Source organism: Oncorhynchus keta, unplaced genomic scaffold, assembly GCF_023373465.1.
Source record: "Oncorhynchus keta strain PuntledgeMale-10-30-2019 unplaced genomic scaffold, Oket_V2 Un_scaffold_6322_pilon_pilon, whole genome shotgun sequence".
NCBI classification, from domain to species: Eukaryota; Metazoa; Chordata; class Actinopteri; order Salmoniformes; family Salmonidae; genus Oncorhynchus; species Oncorhynchus keta.
In genome coordinates, this window is record NW_026290979.1 from 134076 (window position 1) to 158578 (window position 24503).

The following is a 24503-nucleotide window of genomic DNA, read 5'->3' on the forward strand; positions in this document are numbered from 1 at the left end:
AGTAAGCGCTGGCCTAGATCTGTCTAAACTAGCCAACACTTCCCCTTTAACTAACAGCCATCGTATCTACTTTAGCCTGCCATACACAGTCTTGCGTGCCAGACATGGCTCCGTGAGATGAGCCGTACGCATGTCGACATGACATACAGTACAAGCTGAATCCTGGTTCAGAGAGATAAACCTAAGCACTAAAACATGAGATGATGTGTGATATGGGGATTTAACACAGCCACTCTCACCAACAAACACCACAGTCATGCTTAACTCCCCATAACACACACCCTCTTTTGATGAAAAAAGTTTACCCTTGAAAGCAAGAATTCTGACCCTAAATGAATGTGGGTCAATATCACTGAGGGTTCTAGTGAAGAGGTACATCTTCTTCATCTGTATCCATTCATGCTCATTCTAACAGCCCATTCATGCCTAGAGGTGTTTTATGAATGTCAAAGCAGAGCAAACAGAGAGGGGGAGGAAATAGGGTTCTGACTAGATGGGATACAGCTTTTGTCAGATTTGACTTTTCGTAGCAAGTTAAAATAACTTACGCAGCAGGTTAGGGTAATTAACGTAGCAGGTTATGAGAATTGGGATACGTTTAGGAAAAGGGTTAGGTAAAATGCAAAAAAACAAACTATTTTTTTTTACGTTAATTTGACAAAAGCTGTATCCCTTCTAGCCTTGATCAGGAAGTGGGAAAGAGATGGAATGTAACAGCAGATAATGGAAGGAGGGCCACTAGACTAGAACACTACAACACATAACAATGGATTCTACAAAGTACAATGAAATTTCCCCCAGAGACTGATCTATGGTCAGCGATATGCATTTCCCCCAGAGACTGATCTATGGTCAGCGTTATGTATTTCCCCCAGAGACTGATCTATGGTCAGCGTTATGTATTTCCCCCAGAGACTGATCTATGGTCAGCGTTATGTATTTCCCCCAGAGACTGATCTATGGTCAGCGTTATGTATTATCCCCAGAGACTGATCTATGGTCAGTGATATATATTTCCCCCAGAGACTGATCTATGGTCAGCGTTATGCATTTCCCCCAGAGACTGATCTATGGTCAGCGTTATGCATTTCCCCCAGAGACTGATCTATGGTCAGCGTTATGTATTTCCCCCAGAGACTGATCTATGATCAGCGATATGTATTTCCCCCAGAGACTGATCTATGGTCAGCGTTATGTATTTCCCCCAGAGACTGATCTATGGTCAGCGTTATGTATTTCCCCCAGTGGTTATAAAGAGGATTTGAGAAGTATAAATCTGAACCTAGATCAAATCTGGGGTAACTTCTATGCAGAGAGGTATAGTAAAGTGGTGGGCTGTGTGTTGAGTCTACTACACGCAAGCTTCCTTATGTATGAGAAGTGCAGTCATGAGAAATACATTGACTACGCATCAGAGAGTTAGTGGCGATGCTTCTTCTATCTAACAAGGCTGCTTCTTTACCAGATTGAAGAGAAATAATCCCGACAAACTTTCCCCAATTCTCCTGGTCGCTGGAGACAAGGACTTATGTGTGCCACTACTGAAAGCTGACCCAGATGCACTGTAGGCTTGTACAAGCCCACAGCCCAGGCACATTACACACATGTCCACAGAGTGCACAAAACATCAGGAACACAATTCTAATATTAAGTTGCACCTCCCCTTTTGCTTTCAGAACAGCCTCAGTTAGTCACGGCAGGGACTCTACAAGGTGTTGAAAGCGTTCCACAGGGAAGCTGGTCCATGTTGACTCCAATGCTTTCCACAGTTGTGTCAAGTTGGCTGGATGTCCTTTGGGTAGAGGACCATTCTTGATACACACAGGAAACTGTTAAGAATGAAAAACCTTGCAGAATTGCAGTTCTTGACACAAACCAGTGTGCCTGGCACCTACTACCATACCCTGTTCAAACGCAATTAAATCTTTTGTCTTGCCCAGTCACCCTCTGAATACCACACATACACAATCCATGTCTCAAGGCTTAACAATCCTTCTTTAACCTGTCTCCTCCCCTTCATCTACACTGATTGAAGTGGATTTAACAGGGGACATCAATAAGGGATCATAGACTGACCAGGTGAAAGCTATGTCATGGAAAGAGCAGTTGTTCCTAATGTTTGTACACTCCGTGTATATTATACATGAGAAGAGATGTACAGGGGAGACATGGTAACCTAACTTCTACACTCAATGAGGACGGCTCTATTAACCTCCTTATATGTGACCAGGTAATCAACACCATCCACCAACAACAACCTGTAATCTCAGCATTACTCATAAGGCACTGCAATGAGACACTGCAGAGGAACAAGAGAAATGTGTGACCATAGAGTCTATCTATACGACCCCAGTGTAACGGTATAGATATTCATCATAGGAATGTGCAGGGGCAGCAGTTGAGTGAGATAGCACACTGGGTACAGACCTCAATTCAATGTCTTTCCATGTTGGTTCAATGGAAATTACATGGAAGCAACCTTGATTCAACCAGTGTGTAACCAGTGGGAGGTCAGCTAATGTATGGACAAATATCCTAAAAACACAACAGGTACAGTCTATATTGTATTAACTAGAGACCTATAGGCTATTAACCACAATAGCCTACATGCACTGAGAGAGAGAGAGAGAGAGAGAGAGAGAGAGAGAGAGAGAGAGAGAGAGACTTATCAGATCAAATCGGTGCATAATCATGATGAACAATATATTAAGGTCCTCAGTATACAGAGGAAACAGCACAAACACCTCAGACAGTCTTCAGATTGAGAGGAAGAAGCAGTTGGTGAGTTACATCATAAACAAGCCGGAAACAAAGAAGCCAGCTGCATTCTCGCACAGTGTTGCAGCCTGCCGCGAGCTCAGCACAAAGCACATTCCCTATAGGCTCTGTCCATTCTCTCTCTTCCTCTCGCCCTCAGCTTTAGTAATGATGCATGCAAGTACTTAATCATACCGAAACGTGGTGCAATAGAAAATGATGAGCATTGGGACATCTCTTTCAGAGGTATTGAACAGTATGTGGTCGGTACAGCGCACGTCACGTTTTCAAAGGACATGGCGGAGCTTTGATGGTTAACTTTTTCTGGGGATGAAAGAGTGTATTCATGATCTTCTCTCATGCATGTGTAGATATGGCAATACTATTAGAACCCATATGCTCTTCCAGCACGTTATCCTGAATTTTGTAGCCTACACTTTACATAACATGTATCGAATATTGCGTCCATCCATAACAATAGCGGTCCAATCCACAACAGTGGAATATGCAATGAATCAATGACTGTGCGCTGCCTGAAATATGAATGAATAATATTGAATATTTATCGGAACAGGAGAGGGGTAAAGGTTGGAGTGCCAATAGGCCTATTGCAGCATTTAGCAGAAATGCTATGCATGATACACCCTCTGTTATAGCCTACAATAGCCTGCGATGGACAAAACAATGGTCAAATTCGTGTGCATCCTTACCCTCTGTGGCCTGCGCACACTGCAACAGAAGTAAGACCATTCCTATGTATAACAGACAGTTTGCAGACATCCCTTCTGCTCCATCTCTTCTCCTGGTTCTCCGAAACCACCCTGCTTCTCGCACTCTTATCCATCCCGGTGAGCGCCCGTCTCCAGCCGCCGCGCCGCAGGCATGCAGTTTGGTGAAATCTCTCCGCGCACTCCTCAAACTGGGAGACATTTGCGTTTCCAGTGAATGCATAGTTGAAGTTTCGGTCGTGAACAAGACATCTGATCAATCAATCCGTGTCTGGACAGTTAACGAAGCGGTCCACGGGTCTCGCCTGCTGTCCGCGGCTCCGAGGAAGAGGCATTGAGCTTTTTTTAGGGATGAGTCTCGGGGAGCGCTGCCTTCGGTCCACCCATCACTATGCGGCGCAGCGCGGCACTATGAGATGCGCGGTAGAGTACAAACGTCTAACATTTAGCTCAGAGCAAAAACCATTGTCCTTAAACCGATAAGGTCAGGGCAGCTTCTAGGGCCAGTTGTGACAATGTATTGTTGGGGTGTGAAATCATTTTCTGCACGGTTTTAGTGACTCCTCCAAGTCAAGCGTGTGAGAGAAAGCGTGTGCATCAGTAATGAGGAAGTTACGACCTCTGGTGGTTGTGGCAGCAGGTTGCTGTTGTCAGATTGGAGGTGATGATGGGTAAACTGGACGCAGAGTTCAGTTGCCGCCTTCTCTCAGCGGTCAGATTGGAGGTGATGATGGGCAAACTGGACGCAGAGTTCAGTTTCCGCCTTCTCTCAGCGGTCAGATTGGAGGTGATGATGGGTAAACTGGACGCAGAGTTCAGTTGCCGCCTTCTCTCAGCGGTCAGATTGGAGGTGATGATGGGTAAACTGGACGCAGAGTTCAGTTGCCGCCTTCTCTCAGCGGTCAGTTTGGAGGTGATGATGGGCAAACTGGACGCAGAGTTCAGTTGCCGCCTTCTCTCAGCGGTCAGATTGGAGGTGATGATGGGTAAACTGGACGCAGAGTTCAGTTGCCGCCTTCTCTCAGCGGTCAGATTGGAGGTGATGATGGGCAAACTGGACGCAGAGTTCAGTTTCCGCCTTCTCTCAGCGGTCAGATTGGAGGTGATGATGGGTAAACTGGACGCAGAGTTCAGTTGCCGCCTTCTCTCAGCGGTCAGATTGGAGGTGATGATGGGTAAACTGGACGCAGAGTTCAGTTGCCGCCTTCTCTCAGCGGTCAGTTTGGAGGTGATGATGGGTAAACTGGACGCAGAGTTCAGTTGCCGCCTTCTCTCAGCGGTCAGATTGGAGGTGATGATGGGCAAACTGGACGCAGAGTTCAGTTGCCGCCTTCTCTCAGCGGTCAGATTGGAGGTGATGATGGGCAAACTGGACGCAGAGTTCAGTTGCCGCCTTCTCTCAGCGGTCAGATTGGAGGTGATGATGGGTAAACTGGACGCAGAGTTCAGTTGCCGCCTTCTCTCAGCGGTCAGATTGGAGGTGATGATGGGCAAACTGGACGCAGAGTTCAGTTACCGCCTTCTCTCAGCGGTCAGATTGGAGGTGATGATGGGCAAACTGGACGCAGAGTTCAGTTGCCGCCTTCTCTCAGCGGTCAGATTGGAGGTGATGATGGGCAAACTGGACGCAGAGTTCAGTTACCGCCTTCTCTCAGCGGTCAGATTGGAGGTGATGATGGGCAAACTGGACGCAGAGTTCAGTTGCCGCCTTCTCTCAGCGGTCAGATTGGAGGTGATGATGGGCAAACTGGACGCAGAGTTCAGTTGCCGCCTTCTCTCAGCGGTCAGATTGGAGGTGATGATGGGTAAACTGGACGCAGAGTTCAGTTGCCGCCTTCTCTCAGCGGTCAGATTGGAGGTGATGATGGGTAAACTGGACGCAGAGTTCAGTTGCCGCCTTCTCTCAGCGGTCAGATTGGAGGTGATGATGGGTAAACTGGACGCAGAGTTCAGTTGCCGCCTTCTCTCAGCGGTCAGATTGAGTGCTGATGTATAGATGCTGTTTGATGGTCCAATGATAATGCACCAAGTCCGCTTCTGTGTTCTCTCCAGATTCTGAGTAGGAAACACAGACACCTGTCAGAGTTTAGAGAGATGGTATGGACTCACATGAGGAGAGGGGATAAGAGATACAGTACAAGTCCTGGGTCATGATGTGCTGAAATTGGTATTTCAAAATGTGGGGTGTTACTGGGAATATTCAAGTGTGAATCTGAGAATTCCCATTCTGATTTTAAACTGAACATAGCAATAGCATTTACCTTTACTATCTTAATCCACAAGGTGGCATTCAAGGATAACGGCAATTTAAATGAATTTTTTTAATTTTTTAAAGGTGACCTCTTTATAATATAAGCCATTTAGCAGGCCGCTTTTATCCAAAGCAACTTAGTCATGCGTGCATACATTTTACGTATGGGTGGCCCAGGGTAATCGAACCCACTACCCTGGCAGTGCCAGCACCATGCTCTACCAACAGAGCCATACAGAGAAGACCTGGACAAATGAGGTGAAAAAGAGAAGAACCACCGGGAATGAAGAAAACCGTCCAGAACAGAGTCCGCTGGAGATGCACTGCTAAGGCCGTTTGTTCCACGAGGAGCTGAAAGGAGTCGAGGAAGTCAGAGGATACCTTTCATCAACCCCATTAAACACGAGTAAGACGAGAGAGAAAGAAATCACACCAAGACTAAGTGGATTTGCAGCAATAGATTATTTTTTTAATTCAAAGTGAATCTTGACAATAATACACCAGAAAGTCTTATTTTGACACTCACCAAAAGAGTCACCTGGAAACCCGCTTAACGTGACTAAGTAGCAAAGGCTTGGTCACACCTAAATCACTGAGAACTAGAGGAAACTATCAAACTGTTAAGAGACATCACATCCAGATCATTCCTTTCCCCGGTCCTCGTACTGGAAATATTGCACAGTGCAATTGCTACATGGCAAACTAGTGTGGCATAAAACCAACAAAAGCAAAACTAGTGTGGCATAAAACCAACAAAAGCAAAACTAGTGTGGCATAAAACCAACAAAAGCAAAACTAGTGTGGCATAAAACCAACAAAAGCAAAACTAGTGTGGCATAAAACCAACAAAAGCAAAACTAGTGTGGCATAAAACCAACAAAAGCAAAACTAGTGTGGCATAAAACCAACAAAAGCAAAACTAGTGTGGCATAAAACCAACAAAAGCAAAACTAGTGTGGCATAAAACCAACAAAAGCAAAACTCAAATAAAAACAAAGCCACAAAAACATCTACAAGTATTAAAAACAGTAACAGTTCAGATTATAACAAGTCTATTATTTAGATGAGATCTGAACAGATGATTCTATAAGTTGCAGCATGAATGTAACTTTGAACAGACACAGTCGACCAGAACGCCCAAAAAGGAGAAAACAAGTTGAGAACTGATCAAAACCAAATAGTAAGTATTGAAGTGTAACACAGTAACACATTGAACGAACACATAGACCCTGAATCAACATCTTCACACCAGATTAGAGGATTCTTCTAAATCATAAATTAATCACACGGATCATTTTACAAACTGCTGTGTCTTCTGTTGTTACGTTTCATCTAAAGAAATGTTGTACGAGTTCTCTGAAAACGATTCTTTCATGTGTCCAGTAGTTGTCATATGGAGTTATAACTGGAGAAATACAAACCGTCTAGGATCATACTTTGTATCCATCTTTGTTTTTAAGTGTGGGAGAGTTTGTGCAGGCGCATTGCTGGTGAATACCATTAGACAGGAATAAAGTTACAGTTAACATGCTTATATCACTGGAACACACATGAAGCACTCCAGGTCTGCCAAGTTCATGCCTTGTCCTAATTTCAGTATTTTTTTACCTAAATTAAAGATGTCATAACAAAAGCATAAAACTGAAAACATGGTTGATAAAACACCTGTCCGGCAATATTTTGGTGTTGAAATGTGTAATACCGTACGCTTCTCAAGAGTAATGAATTTCAAGTGGTGCCACAATAATCTCCAGAGAGCTCCTTAACACACCGCAAACTAAATATCTATTCCAGAGCAATTCTCTAACGTCTTATATTAACAGACTCTGTTTGGTCAATCAGCCCTTTGCGAACAGCAACAGTTTGTGGTTAAAGTCTAGAAGTCCTCTGGACTCAGTTCAGAGTTCTCTTTAACTACTCAGTCCTACAATGAGTCCACCATGTGTTATCCACTGGTTCTGACAGTCATGGTGTCAAGGTGTTTGTTCTATTGACAATGAGTCCACCATGTGTTATCAACTGGTTCTGACTGTCATGGTGTCAAGGTGTTTGGTCTATTGACAATGAGTCCACCATGTGTTATCCACTGGTTCTGACTGTCATGGTGTCAAGGTGTTTGGTTTATTGACAATGAGTCCACCATGTGTTATCAACTGGTTCTGACTGTCATGGTGTCAAGGTGTTTGGTCTATTGACAATGAGTCCACCATGTGTTATCCACTGGTTCTGACTGTCATGGTGTCAAGGTGTTTGTTCTATTGACAATGAGTCCACCATGTGTTATCCACTGGTTCTGACAGTCATGGTGTCAAGGTGTTTGGTCTATTGACAATGAGTCCACCATGTGTTATCCACTGGTTCTGACTGTCATGGTGTCAAGGTGTTTGTTCTATTGACAATGAGTCCACCATGTGTTATCACTGGTTCTGACTGTCTGGTTCAAGGTGTTTGTTCTATTGACAATGAGTCATGGTTATCCACTGGTTCTGACAGTCATGGTGTTTGTTTGTTCTATTGACAATGAGTCCACCATGTGTTATCAACTGGTTCTGACTGTCATGGTGTCAAGGTGTTTGGTTTATTGACAATGAGTCCACCATGTGTTATCAACTGGTTCTGACAGTCATGGTGTCAAGGTGTTTGGTTTATTGACAATGAGTCCACCATGTGTTATCCACTGGTTCTGACTGTCATGGTGTCAAGGTGTTTGGTTTATTGACAATAAGTCCACCATGTGTTATCAACTGGTTCTGACTGTCATGGTGTCAAGGTGTTTGGTTTATTGACAATGAGTCCACCATGTGTTATCAACTGGTTCTGACTGTCATGGTGTCAAGGTGTTTGTTCTATTGACAATGAGTCCACCATGTGTTATCAACTGGTTCTGACTGTCATGGTGTCAAGGTGTTTGTTCTATTGACAATGAGTCCACCATGTGTTATCCACTGGTTCTGACTGTCATGGTGTCAAGGTGTTTGGTTTATTGACAATGAGTCCACCATGTGTTATCCACTGGTTCTGACAGTCATGGTGTCAAGGTGTTTGTTCTATTGACAATGAGTCCACCATGTGTACTGGTTCTGACTGTCATGGTGTCAAGGTGTTTGTTCTATTGACAATGAGTCCACCATGTGTACTGGTTCTGACTGTCATGGTGTCAAGGTGTTTGGTTTATTGACAATGAGTCCACCATGTGTTATCCACTGGTTCTGACTGTCATGGTGTCAAGGTGTTTGTTCTATTGACAATGAGTCCACCATGTGTTATCAACTGGTTCTGACTGTCATGGTGTCAAGGTGTTTGTTTATTGACAATGAGTCCACCATGTGTTATCCACTGGTTCTGACTGTCATGGTGTCAAGGTGTTTGGTTTATTGACAATGAGTCCACCATGTGTTATACTGGTTCTGACTGTCATGGTGTCAAGGTGTTTGTTTATTGACAATGAGTCCACCATGTGTTATCCACTGGTTCTGACTGTCATGGTGTCAAGGTGTTTGTTCTATTGACAATGAGTCCACCATGTGTACTGGTTCTGACTGTCATGGTGTCAAGGTGTTTGTTTATTGACAATGAGTCCACCATCCACTGGTTCTGACTGTCATGGTGTCAAGGTGTTTGTTCTATTGACAATGAGTCCACCATGTGTTATCAACTGGTTCTGACTGTCATGGTGTCAAGGTGTTTGTTCTATTGACAATGAGTCCACCATGTGTTATCCACTGGTTCTGACTGTCATGGTGTCAAGGTGTTTGTTTGGTCTATTGACTGGTTCTGACTGTCATGGTGTCAAGGTGTTTGTTCTATTGACAATGAGTCCACCATGTGTTATCCACTGGTTCTGACTGTCATGGTGTCAAGGTGTTTGTTTATTGACAATGAGTCCACCATGTGTTATCCACTGGTTCTGACTGTCATGGTGTCAAGGTGTTTGTTTATTGACAATGAGTCCACCATGTGTTATCCACTGGTTCTGACTGTCATGGTGTCAAGGTGTTTGTTCTATTGACAATGAGTCCACCATGTGTTATCCACTGGTTCTGACTGTCATGGTGTCAAGGTGTTTGGTTTATTGACAATGAGTCCACCATGTGTTATCAGTCATGGTGTCAAGGTGTTTGTTCTATTGACAATGAGTCCACCATGTGTTACTGGTTCTGACTGTCATGGTGTCAAGGTGTTTGGTTTATTGACAATGAGTCCACCATGTGTTATCCACTGGTTCTGACAGTCATGGTGTCAAGGTGTTTGTTCTATTGACAATGAGTCCACCATGTGTTATCCACTGGTTCTGACTGTCATGGTGTCAAGGTGTTTGGTTCTATTGACAATGAGTCCACCACTGGTTCTGACTGTCATGGTGTCAAGGTGTTTGGTTTATTGACAATGAGTCCACCATGTGTTATCCACTGGTTCTGACTGTCATGGTGTCAAGGTGTTTGGTCTATTGACAATGAGTCCACCATGTGTTATCCACTGGTTCTGACTGTCATGGTGTCAAGGTGTTTGTTCTATTGACAATGAGTCCACCATGTGTTATCCACTGGTTCTGACTGTCATGGTGTCAAGGTGTTTGGTTTATTGACAATGAGTCCACCATGTGTTATCCACTGGTTCTGACTGTCAGTCATTGACAATGAGGTGTCCACTGGTTCTGACTGTCATGGTGTCAAGGTGTTTGTTCTATTGACAATGAGTCCACCATGTGTACTGGTTCTGACTGTCATGGTGTCAAGGTGTTTGGTTTATTGACAATGAGTCCACCATGTGTTATCCACTGGTTCTGACAGTCATGGTGTCAAGGTGTTTGTTCTATTGACAATGAGTCCACCATGTGTTATCCACTGGTTCTGACTGTCATGGTGTCAAGGTGTTTGGTTTATTGACAATGAGTCCACCATGGTGGTTCTGACTGTCATGGTGTCAAGGTGTTTGTTTATTGACAATGAGTCCACCATGTGTTATCCACTGGTTCTGACTGTCATGGTGTCAAGGTGTTTGTTCTATTGACAATGAGTCCACCATGTGTTATCCACTGGTTCTGACTGTCATGGTGTCAAGGTGTTTGGTTTATTGACAATGAGTCCACCATGTGTTATCCACTGGTTCTGACAGTCATGGTGTCAAGGTGTTTGTTCTATTGACAATGAGTCCACCATGTGTACTGGTTCTGACTGTCATGGTGTCAAGGTGTTTGGTTTATTGACAATGAGTCCACCATGTGTTATCCACTGGTTCTGACAGTCATGGTGTCAAGGTGTTTGGTCTATTGACAATGAGTCCACCATGTGTTATGGTGTCAAGGTGTTTGTTCACTGGTTCTGACTGTCATGGTGTCAAGGTGTTTGGTTTATTGACAATGAGTCCACCATGTGACTGGTTCTGACTGTCAAGTTTATTGACAATGAGTCCACCATGTGTTATCCACTGGTTCTGACAGTCATGGTGTCAAGGTGTTTGTTCTATTGACAATGAGTCCACCATGTGGTTCTACTGTCATGGTGTCAAGGTGTTTGGTTTATTGACAATGAGTCCACCTGTTATCCACTGGTTCTGACTGTCATGGTGTCAAGGTGTTTGGTTTATTGACAATGAGTCCACCATGTTATCCACTGGTTCTGACTGTCATGGTGTCAAGGTGTTTGTTCTATTGACAATGAGTCCACCATGTGTTATCAACTGGTTCTGACTGTCATGGTGTCAAGGTGTTTGTTCTATTGTGAGTCCACCATTGTCCACTGGTTCTGACTGTCATGGTGTCAAGGTGTTTGGTTTATTGACAATGAGTCCACCATGTGTTATCCACTGGTTCTGACAGTCATGGTGTCAAGGTGTTTGTTCTATTGACAATGACTGGTTCTGACTGTCATGGTGTCAAGGTGTTTGGTTTATTGACAATGAGTCCACCATGTGTTATCCACTGGTTCTGACTGTCATGGTGTCAAGGTGTTTGTTCAACTGGTTCTGACTGTCATGGTGTCAAGGTGTTTGTTCTATTGACAATGACAACTGGTTCTGACTGTCATGGTGTCACAATGAGTCCACCATGTGTTATCCACTGGTTCTGACAGTCAGGTGTTTGTTCTATTGACAATGAGTCCACCATGACTGGTTCTGACTGTCATGGTGTCAAGGTGTTTGTTTATTGACAATGAGTCCACCATGTGTTATCCACTGGTTCTGACTGTCATGGTGTCAAGGTGTTTGGTTTATTGACAATGAGTCCACCATGTGTTATCCACTGGTTCTGACTGTCATGGTGTCAAGGTGTTTGTTCTATTGACAATGAGTCCACCATGTGTTATCCACTGGTTCTGACTGTCATGGTGTCAAGGTGTTTGGTTTATTGACAATGAGTCCACCATGTGTTATCCACTGGTTCTGACAGTCATGGTGTCAAGGTGTTTGTTTATTGACAATGAGTCCACCATGTGTTATCAACTGGTTCTGACTGTCATGGTGTCAAGGTGTTTGTTTATTGACAATGAGTCCACCATGTGTTATCCACTGGTTCTGACTGTCATGGTGTCAAGGTGTTTGGTTTATTGACAATGAGTCCACCATGTGTTATCCACTGGTTCTGACTGTCATGGTGTCAAGGTGTTTGTTCTATTGACAATGAGTCCACCATGTGTTATCCACTGGTTCTGACTGTCATGGTGTCAAGGTGTTTGTTCTATTGACAATGAGTCCACCATGTGTTATCCACTGGTTCTGACTGTCATGGTGTCAAGGTGTTTGGTCTATTGACAATGAGTCCACCATGTGTTATCCACTGGTTCTGACTGTCATGGTGTCAAGGTGTTTGTTCTATTGACAATGAGTCCACCATGTGTTATCCACTGGTTCTGACTGTCATGGTGTCAAGGTGTTTGGTTTATTGACAATGAGTCCACCATGTGTTATCCACTGGTTCTGACAGTCATGGTGTCAAGGTGTTTGTTCTGAGTCCACCATGTGTACTGGTTCTGACTGTCATGGTGTCAAGGTGTTTGGTTTATTGACAATGAGTCCACCATGTGTTATCCACTGGTTCTGACTGTCATGGTGTCAAGGTGTTTGTTCTATTGACAATGAGTCCACCATGTGTACTGGTTCTGACTGTCATGGTGTCAAGGTGTTTGGTTTATTGACAATGAGTCCACCATGTGTTATCCACTGGTTCTGACTGTCATGGTGTCAAGGTGTTTGGTTTATTGACAATGAGTCCACCATGTGTTATCCACTGGTTCTGACTGTCATGGTGTCAAGGTGTTTGTTCTATTGACAATGAGTCCACCATGTGTACTGGTTCTGACTGTCATGGTGTCAAGGTGTTTGGTTTATTGACAATGAGTCCACCATGTGTTATCCACTGGTTCTGACTGTCATGGTGTCAAGGTGTTTGGTTTATTGACAATGAGTCCACCATGTGTTATCCACTGGTTCTGACAGTCATGGTGTCAAGGTGTTTGTTCTATTGACAATGAGTCCACCATGTGTACTGGTTCTGACTGTCATGGTGTCAAGGTGTTTGGTTTATTGACAATGAGTCCACCATGTGTTATCCACTGGTTCTGACTGTCATGGTGTCAAGGTGTTTGTTCTATTGACAATGAGTCCACCATGTGTTATCAACTGGTTCTGACTGTCATGGTGTCAAGGTGTTTGTTCTATTGACAATGAGTCCACCATGTGTACTGGTTCTGACTGTCATGGTGTCAAGGTGTTTGGTTTATTGACAATGAGTCCACCATGTGTTATCCACTGGTTCTGACAGTCATGGTGTCAAGGTGTTTGTTCTATTGACAATGAGTCCACCATGTGTTATCAACTGGTTCTGACTGTCATGGTGTCAAGGTGTTTGTTCTATTGACAATGAGTCCACCATGTGTTATCCACTGGTTCTGACTGTCATGGTGTCAAGGTGTTTGGTTTATTATCAATGAGTCCACCATGTGTTATCCACTGGTTCTGACAGTCATGGTGTCAAGGTGTTTGTTCTATTGACAATGAGTCCACCATGTGTTATCCACTGGTTCTGACTGTCATGGTGTCAAGGTGTTTGGTTTATTATCAATGAGTCCACCATGTGTTATCCACTGGTTCTGACAGTCATGGTGTCAAGGTGTTTGGTTTATTGACAATGAGTCCACCATGTGTTATCAACTGGTTCTGACTGTCATGGTGTCAAGGTGTTTGTTCTATTGACAATGAGTCCACCATGTGTTATCCACTGGTTCTGACTGTCATGGTGTCAAGGTGTTTGGTTTATTGACAATGAGTCCACCATGTGTTATCCACTGGTTCTGACAGTCATGGTGTCAAGGTGTTTGTTCTATTGACAATGAGTCCACCATGTGTTATCAACTGGTTCTGACTGTCATGGTGTCAAGGTGTTTGTTCTATTGACAATGAGTCCACCATGTGTTATCCACTGGTTCTGACTGTCATGGTGTCAAGGTGTTTGGTTTATTGACAATGAGTCCACCATGTGTTATCCACTGGTTCTGACTGTCATGGTGTCAAGGTGTTTGTTCTATTGACAATGAGTCCACCATGTGTACTGGTTCTGACTGTCATGGTGTCAAGGTGTTTGGTTTATTGACAATGAGTCCACCATGTGTTATCCACTGGTTCTGACTGTCATGGTGTCAAGGTGTTTGGTTTATTGACAATGAGTCCACCATGTGTTATCCACTGGTTCTGACAGTCATGGTGTCAAGGTGTTTGTTCTATTGACAATGAGTCCACCATGTGTACTGGTTCTGACTGTCATGGTGTCAAGGTGTTTGGTTTATTGACAATGAGTCCACCATGTGTTATCCACTGGTTCTGACAGTCATGGTGTCAAGGTGTTTGTTCTATTGACAATGAGTCCACCATGTGTACTGGTTCTGACTGTCATGGTGTCAAGGTGTTTGGTCTATTGACAATGAGTCCACCATGTGTTATCCACTGGTTCTGACTGTCATGGTGTCAAGGTGTTTGGTTTATTGACAATGAGTCCACCATGTGTTATCCACTGGTTCTGACTGTCATGGTGTCAAGGTGTTTGTTCTATTGACAATGAGTCCACCATGTGTACTGGTTCTGACTGTCATGGTGTCAAGGTGTTTGGTTTATTGACAATGAGTCCACCATGTGTTATCCACTGGTTCTGACTGTCATGGTGTCAAGGTGTTTGGTCTATTGACAATGAGTCCACCATGACTGGTTCTGACTGTCATGGTGTCAAGGTGTTTGTTTATTGACAATGAGTCCACCATGTGTTATCCACTGGTTCTGACTGTCATGGTGTCAAGGTGTTTGGTCTATTGACAATGAGTCCACCATGTGTTATCAACTGGTTCTGACTGTCATGGTGTCAAGGTGTTTGTTCTATTGACAATGAGTCCACCATGTGTTATCAACTGGTTCTGACAGTCATGGTGTCAAGGTGTTTGGTCTATTGACAATGAGTCCACCATGTGTTATCAACTGGTTCTGACTGTCATGGTGTCAAGGTGTTTGGTCTATTGACAATGAGTCCACCATGTGTTATCAACTGGTTCTGACAGTCATGTGTCAAGGTGTTTGTTCTATTGACAATGAGTCCACCATGTGTTATCCACTGGTTCTGACTGTCATGGTGTCAAGGTGTTTGTTCTATTGACAATGAGTCCACCATGTGTACTGGTTCTGACTGTCATGGTGTCAAGGTGTTTGGTCTATTGACAATGAGTCCACCATGTGTTATCAACTGGTTCTGACTGTCATGGTGTCAAGGTGTTTGGTCTATTGACAATGAGTCCACCATGTGTTATCCACTGGTTCTGACTGTCATGGTGTCAAGGTGTTTGGTTTATTGACAATGAGTCCACCATGTGTTATCCACTGGTTCTGACAGTCATGGTGTCAAGGTGTTTGGTCTATTGACAATGAGTCCACCATGTGTTATCCACTGGTTCTGACAGTCATGGTGTCAAGGTGTTTGTTCTATTGACAATGAGTCCACCATGTGTTATCAACTGGTTCTGACTGTCATGGTGTCAAGGTGTTTGGTTTATTGACAATGAGTCCACCATGTGTTATCCACTGGTTCTGACTGTCATGGTGTCAAGGTGTTTGTTCTATTGACAATGAGTCCACCATGTGTTATCCACTGGTTCTGACTGTCATGGTGTCAAGGTGTTTGTTCTATTGACAATGAGTCCACCATGTGTTATCCACTGGTTCTGACTGTCATGGTGTCAAGGTGTTTGGTTTATTGACAATGAGTCCACCATGTGTTATCCACTGGTTCTGACTGTCATGGTGTCAAGGTGTTTGTTCTATTGACAATGAGTCCACCATGTGTACTGGTTCTGACTGTCATGGTGTCAAGGTGTTTGGTCTATTGACAATGAGTCCACCATGTGTTATCCACTGGTTCTGACTGTCATGGTGTCAAGGTGTTTGGTCTATTGACAATGAGTCCACCATGTGTTATCAACTGGTTCTGACTGTCATGGTGTCAAGGTGTTTGTTCTATTGACAATGAGTCCACCATGTGTTATCCACTGGTTCTGACTGTCATGGTGTCAAGGTGTTTGGTCTATTGACAATGAGTCCACCATGTGTTATCCACTGGTTCTGACTGTCATGGTGTCAAGGTGTTTGTTCTATTGACAATGAGTCCACCATGTGTTATCCACTGGTTCTGACTGTCATGGTGTCAAGGTGTTTGTTCTATTGACAATGAGTCCACCATGTGTACTGGTTCTGACTGTCATGGTGTCAAGGTGTTTGGTCTATTGACAATGAGTCCACCATGTGTACTGGTTCTGACTGTCATGGTGTCAAGGTGTTTGGTCTATTGACAATGAGTCCACCATGTGTTATCCACTGGTTCTGACTGTCATGGTGTCAAGGTGTTTGGTTTATTGACAATGAGTCCACCATGTGTTATCCACTGGTTCTGACTGTCATGGTGTCAAGGTGTTTGGTCTATTGACAATGAGTCCACCATGTGTTATCCACTGGTTCTGACTGTCATGGTGTCAAGGTGTTTGGTCTATTGACAATGAGTCCACCATGTGTTATCCACTGGTTCTGACTGTCATGGTGTCAAGGTGTTTGTTCTATTGACAATGAGTCCACCATGTGTTATCCACTGGTTCTGACTGTCATGGTGTCAAGGTGTTTGTTCTATTGACAATGAGTCCACCATGTGTTATCCACTGGTTCTGACTGTCATGGTGTCAAGGTGTTTGGTCTATTGACAATGAGTCCACCATGTGTTATCCACTGGTTCTGACTGTCATGGTGTCAAGGTGTTTGTTCTATTGACAATGAGTCCACCATGTGTTATCCACTGGTTCTGACTGTCATGGTGTCAAGGTGTTTGGTCTATTGACAATGAGTCCACCATGTGTTATCCACTGGTTCTGACTGTCATGGTGTCAAGGTGTTTGGTCTATTGACAATGAGTCCACCATGTGTTATCAACTGGTTCTGACTGTCATGGTGTCAAGGTGTTTGTTCTATTGACAATGAGTCCACCATGTGTTATCCACTGGTTCTGACTGTCATGGTGTCAAGGTGTTTGTTCTATTGACAATGAGTCCACCATGTGTTATCAACTGGTTCTGACTGTCATGGTGTCAAGGTGTTTGGTCTATTGACAATGAGTCCACCATGTGTTATCAACTGGTTCTGACAGTCATGGTGTCAAGGTGTTTGGTCTATTGACAATGAGTCCACCATGTGTTATCCACTGGTTCTGACTGTCATGGTGTCAAGGTGTTTGTTCTATTGACAATGAGTCCACCATGTGTTACTGGTTCTGACAGTCATGGTGTCAATGGTGTTTGGTTTATTGACAATGAGTCCACCATGTGTTATCCACTGGTTCTGACTGTCATGGTGTCAAGGTGTTTGGTTTATTGACAATGAGTCCACCATGTGTTATCCACTGGTTCTGACTGTCATGGTGTCAAGGTGTTTGTCTATTGACAATGAGTCCACCATGTGTTATCCACTGGTTCTGACAGTCATGGTGTCAAGGTGTTTGTTCTATTGACAATGAGTCCACCATGTGTTATCCACTGGTTCTGACAGTCATGGTGTCAAGGTGTTTGGTTTATTGATCAATGAGTCCACCATGTGTGTTTTGTTTATTGACAATGAGTCCACCATGTGTTATCCACTGGTTCTGACTGTCATGGTGTCAAGGTGTTTGTTCTATTGACAATGAGTCCACCATGTGTACTGGTTCTGACTGTCATGGTGTCAAGGTGTTTGGTTTATTGACAATGAGTCCACCATGTGTTATCCACTGGTTCTGACTGTCATGGTGTCAAGGTGTTTGGTTTATTGACAATGAGTCCACCATGTGTTATCCACTGGTTCTGACTGTCATGGTGTCAAGGTGTTTGGTTTATTGACAATGAGTCCACCATGTGTTATCCACTGGTTCTGACAGTCATGGTGTCAAGGTGTTTGGTCTATTGACAATGAGTCCACCATGTGTTATCAACTGGTTCTGACTGTCATGGTGTCAAGGTGTTTGGTTTATTGACAATGAGTCCACCATGTGTTATCCACTGGTTCTGACTGTCATGGTGTCAAGGTGTTTGTTCTATTGACAATGAGTCCACCATGTGTTATCCACTGGTTCTGACTGTCATGGTGTCAAGGTGTTTGGTCTATTGACAATGGTGAAAACGACAGACTTGGAGTCATAGTGTCATAGTGACTTGGAGTCATTAGTGCAGCTGACTCGGTGGTGTATATGCACAGTATCGGAGCTGGCAGGAGGAGATGTAAGAACACTTGGTGGTACAAAGACCATAACGTTAAAGTATTGCATTTGCTGTTCAACAAGAGTGACTATCGAGAGGACTGTTAAATCAGCAGTGTGTGTGTGTGTGTGTGTGTGTGTGTGTGTGTGTGAGACTTTGTTGGCCTATATCTATTAAACACATATGCCCTCTACACTACTGTCATGACAACGCTCATCAAACAAGTCTTTTTCTAATCCCTGGTATGAGAGGTTGAATAACAGTCCGGGTGTGAAACGTTCCATTTTCTGTAGGTGATTTTTGGTCAAGTGAACATTACTAACTCATTACTAACTCATTACTAACTCATTACTAACTTAATTCTGCAAGATGGATTTTTGTTAGATCCTCAACCCCTCCAACACAGAGCAGGTAGAGGAGAGGGGTACTGTTACCGTATAAGGGACTAACATCGTCCCTGTCCCCATTTCGCTGACCCTCTGATTCTCAAGGCACAAGCACAGTGCTGCTCACACTGTCTGAACATCAGTACAGAACATATATGCCCAGAGACTTCCATTGATAAACACCACTCTGTTATGAGACACTTCTAAAGGGGAGAGCGATACAATGGAGAAACCTCCTAAACAAACAGAAGGCAGATCATTCCAATATGGAACCAATGTAGAAGGGGACCCACTCATGTCACGGACAGTGACAATACTGAACAGATAGAAATGTTTGAGTAAAATCCATATTTTAAAAGGAAATAATCATTGAAAGTGATAAAATATTGAATGGGAACAAACACCTTGGGCTAAATGAGACATATTGTGTTTAATTCCCCGCGGGACCATGAGGAGTCAATACGACAACCCCTTACTAGCAGACTACTGACAGGTTGTTAGTGGTGTGACTTGGGGAGAACATGTTACATACTGTAAGCCTTCCATTGAGTGTCCTGCTACCTCACAGTGCTCCTGCCATACATAGCAGACGCTATTAGAACTGTATACTCAAATTACTACCATAATGAAGAAAGTTAAATCAATCTTGCAAGCTATAGCTTTACATGTTTACAAAACGGCAATATGAAAACATACAAAAATGAAATGACATTGATACATCCATTTATATGCAGTGACGAGCCCAAAACGGTTAATAAGGATAAAATACTGCAAAAACACACAGACCCCCAAAACCAGAACGAATGCAACTAACGTCCATCAGCAATACAGTAGTTACAATGACGCTTCAAACATGAACGCAGAAAACCCCACAAAAATCAAAACCACTTCTATTTCAGATAATTAGGGACCTATACAAAAATAGGAAGGCTAGTTTTGAACAAAGAGAAATCACCTAATTTCACAGCTGTGGATCATATAGCAGCTTATCTATGATACATTCAAGAAAAATGATCCGGCTTATTAAAATCACTGGAAAAAGCTAAACATAACCTCAGCCATGTAATTATAAATGTTTTTATATATTTTTAAATACCATTTTTTTGAGATGTAACCCCAGCTCTACGACTATAGTATACTAGATAGAGGTCTATTGTGTAAAAACAGAATATATCTAGCTACCTTGCTCAGGAAATGAATTACAGTCTTTGGTGCTGCACAAGCAACTTCATTTGAAAAGACGAAAAACTTAACGCACATAACTAGCAAAAACAATTGGAAAAATGCACACAGCATATATATATATATTCTCCCTGACGGAATGTATAAAATAAGCAGTCAACACCAATAAACCTTAAACAAATGGTATAATGTAAAGGGAAAAAGTTCACTTTGTCACATGCATAAATGAGAGAATTGCACGCGACAAACTCACACCTTATTAAGCGTCTGCACTAAGTAGACTAGCTCATGTATATGTATATATATATGTGTGTGTGTATGTGTGTCAAATACTGCATGGTCTGCTCAGGCTTAGAAGAATCCATGCCGTTAATGAATTAGCATTGTCGTCCTCAGCTAGTCAAAGCCCGCCACACTGGTAACGCAGAGAGAAAAAAGAAAAACACTCAAAACACTTTTCTTTTTTTAAATACAAAGACAAAAAAATAAAAATCAACGTCTATTTAGAGATTGTATTGCAGTTTCATCGAACAGTACAAATACTGTTAGTAGTAAGAGTTTCACTAAATAGAAATTGATTATGAAATATTAAGCAAATATTCAATGCTTGCTCTTTGTACACTAGTTCATTCAGGGGGGAGGACGATGACAGAAAAGGAGCATGTAATAACGGACCAGCGAGCATCTGCTACAGCAAAGCACGTCGTCCTTCTTTAAGGAACAAAAGAGTAACTCACTACACACTGAAATATACACCGAATCCAAACCATAAGCACCGCTATCCGCGATACCTCACGTCCATGCAGGCTGTGCAGGGATATATATCCACACACAGGATGCATGGACTGGTAGGACCTTCAAGTGCTGCAGTCCACTACATTACTATATTCATGGATACATATCCACACACAGGATGCATGGACTGGTAGGACCTTCAAGTGCTGCAGTCCACTACATTACTATATTCATGGATATATATCCACACACAGGATGCATGGACTGGTAGGACCTTCAAGTGCTGCAGTCCACTACATTACTATATTCATGGATATATATCCACACACAGGATGCATGGACTGGTAGGACCTTCAAGTGCTGCAGTCCACTACATTACTATATTCATGGATATATATCCACACACAGGATGCATGGACTGGTAGGACCTTCAAGTGCTGCAGTCCACTACATTACTATATTCATGGATATATATCCACACACAGGATGCATGGACTGGTAGGACCTTCAAGTGCTGCAGTCCAGTACAGTAATATATTTATATATAAGTAGTAACATCAACCACCTCAAATATATAAGGCACTATGGCTGGGGACAAGTATACGATGCAGCGAGTCTCGTGACGCCAACAACAAGAGCGTCTAACGTATCGACTTCCTGTTTACATTTTGATCTGCTCATGCAAGATCACATGCAGCTTGAGGAGCAACAACCCTACTTTAAATCGGTTAAGTGACTCCACATTTTTAAAACACCAAAGACACTGAGAAAAGGTACAAATACTTCAAACGCGGTACGACACACACCGAGGACAACATGTGCACCTGTCGGCCTATCGAGCTAGAGACTGGGATGGCTTTACAAATGTGGATGTGTCTTGCACACGTTCAGAAGGCCATGTAGAAAAATAGCTGGGATAAGGTCTGACCTAGCAACGCCACCCGATTAGTCACCTGGTAGAAGAGGAGTATTGGTAGAAGAGCTAATGTGAAGGTATATTAAATGTGCAAAACACAGAGAGTGAGTTACTTATCTACATTCAATCATTCCATCCATCCTTCCTTGCCCCCCTCCTCATCCTCCATTTCACCATCCTCCACCCAAACTTTGTGATTTCATTTTTTATAGCTCATATTTCAATTGCACCCAAGTCTACATGATTGATAAAAATAGCTTGTTTCTCTGTGGTTGTGCCATGGCTCTGGACATGAAAACCATGTTGTGGTTGTTTGTTGTGTATTCTGAGAAGGAGGCCCCTCCTGCTCGCTTGGCCCCCGGGGGGTGCGAGGTGCATCTGGAGGGTGGGCCGCTCCGGGACTGTGTCAGATGTAGGGGTACTGGTTGAGTTTGGTGGGGCTGAGGGGGAAGGTGGCGTAGGCAGGCGAGGCCATGTAGGGGTGCGGGGGGAAGAGGGCCTTGAACTGGCCCTGGGGGTGGATAGTGGGCGAGGGCAGCAGCCGGGGGTTGATGCCCACAGTGACCTGGTGGACGATACCACCCGGGTGAGAGATGCTGTAGGCGGGCTGCAGGACGGGCCGTGAAGCCCCAGGGGAGGCCAGGATGTGGGCCACAGGGGCTGCTGTGACCAGGGGCCCAGGGGGGGGGTAGGACAGAAGAGTATGCTGGCCGTGCGGGTGGGGGTGATGGCGGGGGCCTGAAGTGTGGTTGGGGCTGCCGTGGGGTAGGGTAAAGGAGTGCCCATGCATAGTGGGGGGGATGTAAGCCTGCGGGCGCCGGTGGGCATAGTTTCCATTCCATTCCTGGTGGCAGGAGCCGTAATGCTGGAGCTGGAAATGGAGAGAAAGAGGGATGGTTAGATATCACATATTACATGTGTGTGTGTGCGCGCATGTGTGTGCGTGCTGACCTGTCCAAATCCCATGGGCTGCTGTTGCTGGTGCTGGAATGCAGTGATCTTCTGTGGCCGGTTGAGGAGGGGGATGGAGTGGTGCGGTTGACGGCCCGGGATACCTCGCCCTTTGAACTGGAAAGACTCTAAGACTGGAAGGAAGAGAGAAACAGAGAGCGAGACAACGAGAGAGATGGGGGGGGATGAAAGAGAGGGATGAGTTTAAACACAGACATCATGACAGGGCAGCAGCATCAACCCACAGAGACAGACAGTAGCGTTAAACCCTGACTGTAGTATCCATCAGTCATTGTGACAGTAGAGATGTTGCATGCTCACCACTGACTTCCACTGGGTTTGACCAAACACAGCTCTTTAACAAGTGCCATCTGTTCCCCAAGCATCATGTGGGTGTTTATAAATAGACTAGAACTGATCTGGGATCTTGTGAAGGGATGGAAGCCAAATGGGTAAGTAAGCTGGTTCGTATTCACAGTGGGGGTCATACCATTGGCTATAAATACCCCCCTAGTAGCACTAGAATAGCAAGTTGTGGCCTTTTCTGTGGGCTTTAGCTGGGGAGTGTTTCTGAATGTCAGCTATGGGAGGGGCCTGGCTGGGACATGAGAGGCCATAGGAGACAGTGTGATTTTCACTGAGGATTTATAAATGACCTATAAACAGGGACCTTAAAAAAGCCCAGCTCCAGGAACAGAGGGAGAAGACCACAGCTGTTATGAAGCCTACATATGACATACATAACCCCTCGGTAACACCCCACGAACGCATTCATAAACATCTAGGTGTTCATGACAGCCAGCGAACACAATGTGGCGCGTGTGCGCGTGTCTGGTTGTCATCCATGTCTATGAAGGCCTAAGTCAGGCTGTAAAGCATTCCAGGGGATGTTAAGCCTGTCATACGTAGCTTCATAAGCTCCAGATCCACACAGGTAGAATAAAGGATAGATTCAAAGAAAGGGCAGTCAACAAGAAGCCAGTTGCAACCAGATTAGACAGTCTACAGGAAACACAAGTCCACTCCAGAGGCCGAAGCCAAGAGGTCTGAGGTGAGAGGTCAGGGCTGGAGCCATAATCACCCGCGAGTACCTCTGTGCCCTATAAACGAGGAGTAATCCCACACCATGTGACCTGTGGAGCAGACATCATCAGCAGTGACGAGGTATCTGACCCGCTGTGACCCTGTTAGCCCTGTGTCCGTGTGTGTCCGATCACTGACAGTCCTGACAGATTAAGGTTACTACTGGGTTCCAGGTTCCAGTGTGTACTGTACATGTGACCTGCTGTGTTTTCTGCTGCCCTGTCTGCCCTGGGCAAGGTGTGTCTGTTGTGGTTACCTATGATGAGAGAACTGTGGCCACCTGTTCATGACTACTGAACCTGTTTGTTCAACCATAGGGCTGTGTGAACCAGGTGTGTCAAGTGCACGTCTAGGGTGAATCAGCCGGTTGTCTGTTTCCTGTGGGTGAATCAGGTGTCGTGTGTGTGTGTGTGTGTGTGTGTGTGTGTGTGTGTGTGTGTGTGTGTGTGTGTGTGTGTGTGTGTGTGTGTGTGTGTGTGTGTGTTAGATGCTTACTGGTGTTGCCTAGCGTCTCGTTGATGTGTGGGTGGGGGTTGTTATTCTGCACCCTCATGGGCGGCACCACCATGGTGCGCACCGCCGGCTTTCTGGGCTCCGTTACCGGGGCGACACACGCTACACGGGGCCCACGGTTCTGGTTGCCATCGGCGATGTAGCGTTGTTCGGTGAAGGGGTTGTTGCTAGGGCCAGAGGAGTCGGAAGAAGGCGAGCCGTCCACAATGTCACAACCGCTCTCCTGCTCGTCATCTGACATACTGTAACAGACCAGAG

The 24503-nt window shown here is 44.3% G+C and overlaps 2 protein-coding genes and 1 long non-coding RNA gene across 58 annotated transcripts in view; 1 reads left to right on the top strand and 2 right to left on the bottom strand.

Moving 5' to 3' along the window:
- Positions 1-4055, bottom strand: part of LOC118378947 (UPF0606 protein KIAA1549L-like) — a 127596-nt gene extending 123541 nt beyond the window's left edge. The window contains exon 1 of the mRNA XM_052517254.1: positions 3468-4055. Within this exon, the coding sequence (XP_052373214.1) occupies positions 3468-3708 (241 nt within the window). The 5' untranslated portion in view covers positions 3709-4055. The remainder of the gene's footprint in view (positions 1-3467) is intronic.
- Positions 4056-6682: 2627 nt separating this feature from the next.
- Positions 6683-18586, top strand: LOC127929279 (uncharacterized). 50 transcript variants are annotated; one of them, XR_008134235.1, is made up of 36 exons: positions 6683-7714; positions 7983-8116; positions 8306-8439; positions 8574-8640; positions 8708-8774; positions 8837-9032; positions 9351-9484; positions 9531-9597; positions 9730-9796; positions 9914-10047; positions 10172-10305; positions 10473-10606; positions 10731-10993; positions 11375-11441; positions 12004-12137; positions 12270-12470; positions 12538-12671; positions 12988-13116; positions 13246-13379; positions 13509-13642; positions 13710-13977; positions 14045-14178; positions 14504-14699; positions 15021-15221; positions 15618-15751; positions 15819-15952; positions 16082-16215; positions 16283-16416; positions 16541-16741; positions 16876-17009; positions 17077-17210; positions 17345-17478; positions 17743-17809; positions 17911-17972; positions 18040-18173; positions 18308-18586. It is a non-coding gene; the product is annotated as an uncharacterized LOC127929279 (long non-coding RNA). The 50 variants fall into 50 exon arrangements; XR_008134233.1 differs by having other exon boundaries at positions 18375-18586; XR_008134237.1 differs by having other exon boundaries at positions 18241-18383.
- A 690-nt stretch (positions 18587-19276) lies between these two features.
- The window catches only part of hipk3b (homeodomain interacting protein kinase 3b), a 122614-nt gene continuing 117387 nt past the window's right edge, over positions 19277-24503 (bottom strand). For 2 of the 7 annotated variants that reach the window (XM_052517260.1, XM_052517258.1), the window contains exons 14-16: positions 24228-24487; positions 22650-22783; positions 20916-22569 (exon numbers count right to left, since the gene is read on the bottom strand). In XM_052517260.1, coding sequence (XP_052373220.1) covers positions 22105-22569; positions 22650-22783; positions 24228-24487 — 859 coding nt within the window. In that variant the 3' untranslated portion in view covers positions 20916-22104. The other 5 variants (XR_008134226.1, XR_008134225.1, XR_008134224.1 and 2 more) reach the window with 5 other exon arrangements.